The following is a 7,665-nucleotide window of genomic DNA, read 5'->3' as shown; positions in this document are numbered from 1 at the left end:
AAAAAAGCAAGTACACAAGCAGCGCAGAGGCGCTACACACCTGCAATCGACACAGAACCAAATTGCAAATTGAAATGTAGTCTATAAAATGGAAGAAGCCACCGATCACATCATCTGGGCTTCACCATCAATTTGTTGCTGAGTGGAAAAAACTGGGTGCAAGAAACAGTTGAAAATAAGTCATCATTTTAAAGGTAAATCAAATATAATAGAAATATGTTAATACGTTTGTAACTTATGTTCAAAATTTTATATTTAAATTAAAGAAGTCCGCCATCAAAATGAAATCAGTGGAGAATCGGACAACATGGAGGTTTCTTCAAACAATTGTAAACGGCTTAAACACCTCATAATTTTATTTACATTGACTCAACTAAATGGACATTGGTAAGCATTGTTAAGCAATGTTAAGCAATGTTAAGCATAAATAAAAAATGCTTTTGATAAATCATTGGATGTTTTATTGAGTAAGTAAAAAGTTCTCAACGTGATGTCTATTGCCACATATGTGAATTGGAATATGGGGACTACTTTTCCAACACAAAGGATGACAGGAGCAACCTATTTTCACAAGGAGACAGAGAGAAAAGCGGGTCCCAAATTCCTAAGGGCAAACGGCCCTTAGATAACATTTATAGGAAGGCAACAGAGGCATATCCAAGCATTGGTCTATGTGTGTATAACATTTTGCTAATGTAAGGTACTTCAAGGTCTTTAGACCACCTCTTAACGAATAGCAGCGCGGACCTAGCTTTACTTAAGGAGAGCTCAATGAGTAAACTAAAACGTCGCATAGAACCCCTAAATCAGTGAACAAATTTATGTTTCCCAACTTGTTTGAATCAATGAAAAACTCAGTATCAGAAAGACGGCTTCTTGTATTTCTTTAGACATAATTTCATAAAATTTAACAAACACCATGTAATGATAGTGATTCGAACGCGAAGGAAGAAAAGAGCGTCGTCGAGCGGAAGGAAGTCATCAGCGTACTTTAAAATCTGGCTGGATTTAATCACCCAGGGGAGATCATTAATGAATAAATTAAATAAAAGGGGTCCTAATTGGCTGCTTTGAGGGACGCTAGACGTTATGAGAAATTCACGATGAATTCAGGTGATGATGTTAAACAGAATCCTCAATGATCTGGTATTCAGATACGAGCTAATTTATTTCACTAAGTAGAAGGGGAAGACGGAGGATGGAGTTTGAAGATCAATAAATGGTGGAATGGTGAAACACAAGGTTTAAGAACAAAAGGTAGATACTGATTAACAATTCGCTCAAGCAATTTAGATAAGACACTGAGCTTGGCGATGCCTCTATAGTTCTCAATGGAATAAGGAGACTACTTTTTCAACACAAAGGAAAACCACCTCATTTCAAGGACTGGTTAAAAATCATTTAAATAACATCACATAGCTCGTTGGAGCATGATTTGAGTTTACATGATGGAATGCCGTCAGGCCCAAGCCTAAAAAAAAATTGTAGAGACCTCAAGCTACGCAAAACATCGTTTTTTGAAATGACCAAGTTAGGAGTCGAAACCGGGCCAATGATCAAATACGGATAATTAACAGTTAAATCGGAATCAGCGGTTGAAAAATCTTATCGGAAGTATTCAGCAAAGGGATTTGAGGTTCCAAAGGGCTGGGAGCAATTCAAAGAAATCTGCGCGAAATAATAGGTTTTGACTATTCAGCCACATCACAAATGATGGCAGCATATTTCTTATAAAGGGATATATCCACGTTTGGGGGAATGTAGGAGCAATATGGCGAATGGCAATAAATTCAATGACGGGAGGAGTAGGAAATTGAATTAAATAGGACGGGACCGCAGCAAAAATTGGCAATTAACACACCACCACCAGTGCGATACAACCGATCTTTTCTGAAAACCCGAAAAGAATTGTGAAAAAGTTCCGACGAATGTAAATCAGGCTTTAATCAAGTTTCAGTGATGACCAAACAGGAAAACTCTTTGCTCACTGAATTTTTGAGTTTAGGCCCCTGACATTTTGATAAATGCAAGTTGCTGGGCCTGAAAAAACATTTAGTTTTTTTGAGGATGGAAGAGCTACCGAATTAATATTACGGACTCGATCCCGAGGAATGAATTCCTTAACTAAGAATCCAAGTGGCCACAATGGTTTGTTTAACAAAGTTTTCATGATTTTAGTCGGAACTAACACTTTGAAAGACGAGGTAACTCTAGGTTGAGTTGGAGCCAGTTTGAAAATATTTACACTCTTCAAATTGACAGATGGCACTTTTATAGCCAGACAACTTTTCATGTTGTCCGCAGAGATGACAGATGCAAGTCATGACACGAATATTGCCTTTCATAGCTTGCCCAGCATGGTGACTAGCAGACATCCCGTAAGAGCCAGTGGCAGAGGCGAAATTGTTAATTTTATTAATATTTTTTGGGTATGTACACAGAGTAGTCTGAATGGCACCACTGGGAGGAGACACCCTTGCCACTTCAGTACAGCTAGAACGAGGAGAGCTTTATAACTTATTTGGAGCTTTTTTATTAGCAGCCAACTCGACGATAGCGGAAACGATAACCTTCTTCGTAGACAAGGATGGAGCACTTATATGAATCGGCGAATCAGATTTAGGCAAAGGCGCAGGTGAAATAGCACACCTTACACTACGAGTAGGTCTTGTACAGGCTGGGGGAGAAGGTGAGTGTTCTATATAACGACATTCATTGAACATTGACTTGATTTTATCAAACTTCCCACACAAAGACACCAGATTTTTGCTCATTTCCCTGAACAGCTAATAAAATTAAATATCTCGCTTCCTAGATTGGTATTAAAAATGGGCCAAATCGATCAAAGGACACGTCCGTATCACTGCGTAAAATGAGAACACCTCTTTTTTTCGAAAGGAAAGAAAAATTGCTTTTTCGCTTATTACTCAACAAGTAAATGTGCAAAAATAAATGTACAAAGCAACAGACAATGTAACAAATAAATATACAAAAATTTGAACGCATATACTATGGGTGATGCTGTGGCATTTGTGTACAAAAATGGAAAAAATTGATCACGCCTACCCGATATTAATTGTCTATTTAATTTAATTGTTTTTTCAATATCAAAAGCCCTTAAAGTTTCAAGTTTGGAATGCATGTCCGCCTATTCGTCTGTTCATTTGTCTGTTGGCGCAACTTTGTAGTATTTGTGGCGAAACGCCTACAACGCCCAAATGTCTATGCAACAAAAACTTTAATTTTGGAAATGGAACAAATCAGCTGTGCTCACTTCGTATTACAGAGCATGGAAATTTTGTTCTTTTACTTCGTTCGTCTTTTTTGGGGGTAAACGGTGATGGGTGATAAAAGATTCGGTCTCGACCGAACTTAATTTTCTTTCTTGTTCTCCTTTACTTATCTCTTTCGTCATTACTTACTATTAAGTTTCAATTATTTAATAATATTTTGCGCGATTAAAATACTTTGAGAAAATATTAATCTTGATTTGAAACTAGTTTGCACCTAACATTGCGTATATTTGTTTTATTATAATTTAAAAAATTCAATAAAATATATTTAATGTTATAATCTCTATATAACATTGTAATAGTATAGTATTCCAAATAATATATTTTTGTATCGCTCTCCAAATAATATATTTTTGAGGTAAATGATCGACGGAATTAAATTTGTCGAAAGAATGCAATTTGTACCGGCCGGCATAGGTGTAGGGTGCTACTCAGATATATGGTCAGATTGAATAAATATACTATATATATATTTTTTTTTTTAATTTTTTTTATAATTTGCATTAATTGTGGGGTAAAATGTGTGCAATCAATTGGCTGATAAATCATCGTAAGAACACTAGCCATTCTAGTGTTTATATATAAAAATGACTAGAGAAACTTTTGATCACAATATTTTTAAATTGACTTTACTTGCTAAAGGTAGTTTTTGTTTTACACGAATTGAAATTAAAAAAATTCGATTTTTTGTTTGAACAGTAAAAATGAAAGTGATTTGTATGCTGTTGATGTTATTCTTTGCCTTCGGTTCATGTCAATTTGGAGATTTTGGAAAGTCTCTTCAAGACGGCATCGATAATATCGGTAAAACAATTCAAGAAGGGTACGACGAAGTTGTTAATCAATTGGAAAAAGTTCCTTTCGTTCAGGACGTGAAAGATTTTTATGATTTTGCAGTGAGTATACTTTTGTTTGGAACTACTATTTATTTTTTTAATATATTCGTATAAAGTTAAATTGTTAGACTTGCGACAGAGCTGTAGTTTTAATTCATATTATAATTGGAAAACATGAGTTATGCGAGGATAGAAAGACAGCAGACAAAGTCGTTAAGAAGAAAAACTGATCAAAACGAATACAAGTGATTATTGTGCAATAGAGCCGATAACCTTAGGTTTATTTCTCCGATTAAGTTAATAATAATACAATTTTTATATCCACTTTCGAAGTTTCAAGCTATATTTATTTTGTCAAAACATTCGCAACATGTAAACGAAACATGGAAATTTCAGAGACTATATAGTGTATTGATATTCTTGATGCGTATGTCAGTTTCTGCGTTTGCATAGTCATGCTCGTCCGTCCGTCTGTATATGGTAAACATTTCCCGGGATGCAAAAATTAAGACGTCGTCTTCAAATTTAATAAAGGAGTTATAAGACTCGATAGATTGGTGGAGCGTTATTACCCACCCTTACTTTCAAGTACCCTTATGTGCTATGCCTATTTTTGGCCGAAGTGAGCCAAGGGGACTTATTTGTTGTAAACCTGTTGCAGACATAACGTCCGATGGTCGATTATTCTCAGCTGAAACTGTTCATTACATATCGAATAAACCAGATAAATTTGTCATCAACTTTGACGTCAAGATGGTTGAATTGTCAAGTGCAGGTATCACGCAAAGGAAATAAAGGCAACAGCGCCTAAATCCTGCTAAATGCAATAAAAAAATCTTCGAAAAATGTATATTAAAAACGGAGTTCGTTTGAACAAAGATTTTGGACTAAATTTTCTTCTTGAAAAGCAAAATGTAATTTTTTTAAAAAACTACAATTTTCATATTTGAGTCAAGTACATCAGACAAAATAAGTATATACTCATCATTCGGCAATCTAGTGTAAAGCTGACTTCAAAAGAAGACTTTTCAACCAAACCACTTGAAAAAGTTTTTCGAAATTCTACCCCAATTTAATTTATGAAATTCTGTAAAGCTCATAAAAGGTCATAGATAATAATAATTTGCATATATCTAAATAGCATTCACTTTCAATAAAAGAAAAACATAATAGTGCATCTAGACCTAGACTTTACAAAACTTTTCCGTTATATGGGACGCGGTCAAAAAAGTGGCCAGGTCCAAGTCGTTTTAAACAGCATTTGCACTTGGGCCAAAAGACGTTAGTGCAACAAGCTTCATCAAAATATCTAGAAAATTACGATCTGTAGAGCACGAGGAATCAATTCAGACAGACGAACAGACAAGCTTAGTTCGATTCAGAAAATGATTTTGAAAATCGATCGGTATAATAGGTGGCATGTCCATCTCAAATTCTGTTGCGTATTGCATAAAGCCGCGTAAATTTGATATGCCCTTGTACTACAACTACTGTAGGGAATAAAATACATCAATTCATATAAACTTTCTGAATAACTCCTCGATATTGTCGTTTTATACTTTTTATTTGACCATTTCAGAATACAATGCTCCCCCCAGTTCTTGCTTACATGAGTTTCTTAAAATAGTAAGAAAGACATAATCCAAAGGCAATGGGGTAACAAAATAGTTAGCGTTTTAGAGAAATTAGAAACCAACATATGAAAGGCTTTACCGTATAAAAAGCTTATCAGCAAAGGTTTATTTGTCATAAGTATTTTCTTCGGAACGCTTAGAGATGACCTGGGAATTTTAAAGAAAAATTTGTTAAAATTAATCAACTTTTTCCACAATTTTTAACGAGTTCAAACCATCTACTAAGGTAAGAAAAAAAGAAAATTGATTTTCGGAAAAATCTCCATTCTCCACGACTTACATTTTAATGATAGCTTTTCCTAGCCTCCCTACCTTCGTGGATCCTTTGCAAAGTGAAAGCAAAGAATTTTGTCTTGATATTAGTTTCGCTCAAACGTCTCATTACCTCACTCTACACTTTTAAGTGTTCTTTGGTTTTTTAAAAACTTTGTATAATTTAGTCGAGGAACTACGAAGAATGAAACGCTATAGCATAAAATTATAGACTGAATTTCTTCATGAGTTTAACGATGCTGTACTAAATTGTGGACAGTGGAGAATGAAATTAGAAATAGTTTCCCTCACTCTCTAACTCTCCTTCGATTTCATGCTTCGTCAATAAGGTATACTTTGTTCACCCGTCAATTATCTGAGCTTTAATACATATCTTTATTCTGAATGCATGATAGAAAAGTCAAAGTTTCTGCGAATTAATCAATTATCTAATTTCGAATTTATAGAAACAAACTGGAAAAAGCTATGCTACAACTGCTGAGCGTACCCTACGCGAAGGTATTTTTAATGCACGTAAAGCTTTAGTGGAGGCTGAAAATCAGTTGCATGCTGGTTATGAATTGGCTTTAAATGCTTTTGCTGATCTCACTAAGGAAGAGTTTTTATCCCAACTTACCGGCAATCATAAATCGTCTCAAGCAGAGTAAGTTTCTTTTCGTTTATAAGTAAGCAAATTATGAAAAGTCGAACTTAGTTCTGGTATATTTCTGTCGCAATAGAGCCAAAGTCAAAAATCGTCGTTTAGCTTTAAAACTAAACACTACAGCGAAAATTCCTGATTCTTTCGATTGGCGTGAGCACGGTGGAGTTACTCCGGTTAAATTTCAAGGCAAATGTGGATCTTGTTGGGCTTTTGCCGTAACTGGAGCTCTTGAAAGTCATTCGTTCCGAAAATCGGGAAAGTTGATTCATCTAAGCGAACAAAATTTGGTAGATTGTGGTGAAAAAGCCTACGGCTTAAATGGTTGTGATGGCGGTTATCAAGAATACGGTTTTGAGTTTATTTCTCGACAAAAGGGTTTGGCTCATGGAGCGAAATATCCTTATGTTGATAAAAAGAACACTTGCTCGTATAGGAAAGCATTTAAAGCGGCTGAATTGCAAGGTTTTTCAATTATTTCGCCAAATGATGAAGAAACTATGAAGAAAGTCGTTGCGACGTTGGGACCATTAGCATGCTCTATGAATGCTTTGGAGACTTTGCTTTTGTATAAGAAGGGTATTTATGCGGACGAAGAGTGTAATAAAGACGAACCGAATCATTCAGTCTTAGTCGTGGGTTATGGAACTGAAGATGGTCAGGATTATTGGATTGTGAAGAACTCGTGGGATAAGGTCTGGGGTGAAGAGGGCTATTTCCGTTTGCCGCGCGGCAAGAATTTCTGCAAAATTGCTTCCGAATGCAGCTATCCTGTCCTGTAAAATTTTCATGTGATTTTTAATAAATGTAAAGCACACTGTTACAGATTGCAGCAATAATAATAAGTGTATTATATATTCCTGACTTTTAAATTTATATATATGTACATATGAACAAACAAACATATTAACAAATTTAATTTAAGTTAATACTAATTAAGATTTATATACGCAGCAAAAACCAATACTGGTAAGAGTAACGTCGAGCTG

The 7,665-nt window shown here is 35.2% G+C and overlaps 1 protein-coding gene across 2 annotated transcripts; it reads left to right on the top strand.

The window, feature by feature from the left end:
• Nucleotides 1–2,004: 2,004 nt before the first annotated feature.
• LOC119641177 (procathepsin L) lies at nucleotides 2,005–7,659 on the top strand. 2 transcript variants are annotated; one of them, XM_038039694.1, is made up of 4 exons: nucleotides 2,005–2,689; nucleotides 3,993–4,189; nucleotides 6,483–6,679; nucleotides 6,756–7,659. In XM_038039694.1, the coding sequence occupies exons 2-4, from the start codon at nucleotides 3,998–4,000 to the stop codon at nucleotides 7,456–7,458; spliced, it is 1,092 nt and encodes a 363-aa protein (XP_037895622.1). In that variant the 5' UTR covers nucleotides 2,005–2,689; nucleotides 3,993–3,997; the 3' UTR covers nucleotides 7,459–7,659. The 2 variants fall into 2 exon arrangements, with proteins under 2 accessions (XP_037895622.1, XP_037895623.1); XM_038039695.1 differs by lacking the exon at nucleotides 2,005–2,689 and adding an exon at nucleotides 3,633–3,651.
• Nucleotides 7,660–7,665: the final 6 nt, after the last annotated feature.

This window comes from Glossina fuscipes, unplaced genomic scaffold, assembly GCF_014805625.2.
Source record: "Glossina fuscipes isolate IAEA_lab_2018 unplaced genomic scaffold, Yale_Gfus_2 147, whole genome shotgun sequence".
Classification (NCBI taxonomy): domain Eukaryota; kingdom Metazoa; phylum Arthropoda; class Insecta; order Diptera; family Glossinidae; genus Glossina; species Glossina fuscipes.
Note: the sequence above shows the minus strand (reverse complement) of the source record. Positions and strands in the feature narration are given on the sequence as shown.

Bases quoted from the DNA above. Each gene is read 5' to 3' on its own strand.
- LOC119641177 (XM_038039694.1), top strand. From the start codon at position 3,998: ATGAAAGTGATTTGTATGCTGTTGATGTTATTCTTTGCCTTCGGTTCA. The intron at 4,190-6,482 runs GTGAGTATACTT...TCGAATTTATAG, and splicing joins AAGATTTTTATGATTTTGCA to AAACAAACTGGAAAAAGCTA. The intron at 6,680-6,755 runs GTAAGTTTCTTT...CTGTCGCAATAG, and splicing joins CATAAATCGTCTCAAGCAGA to AGCCAAAGTCAAAAATCGTC.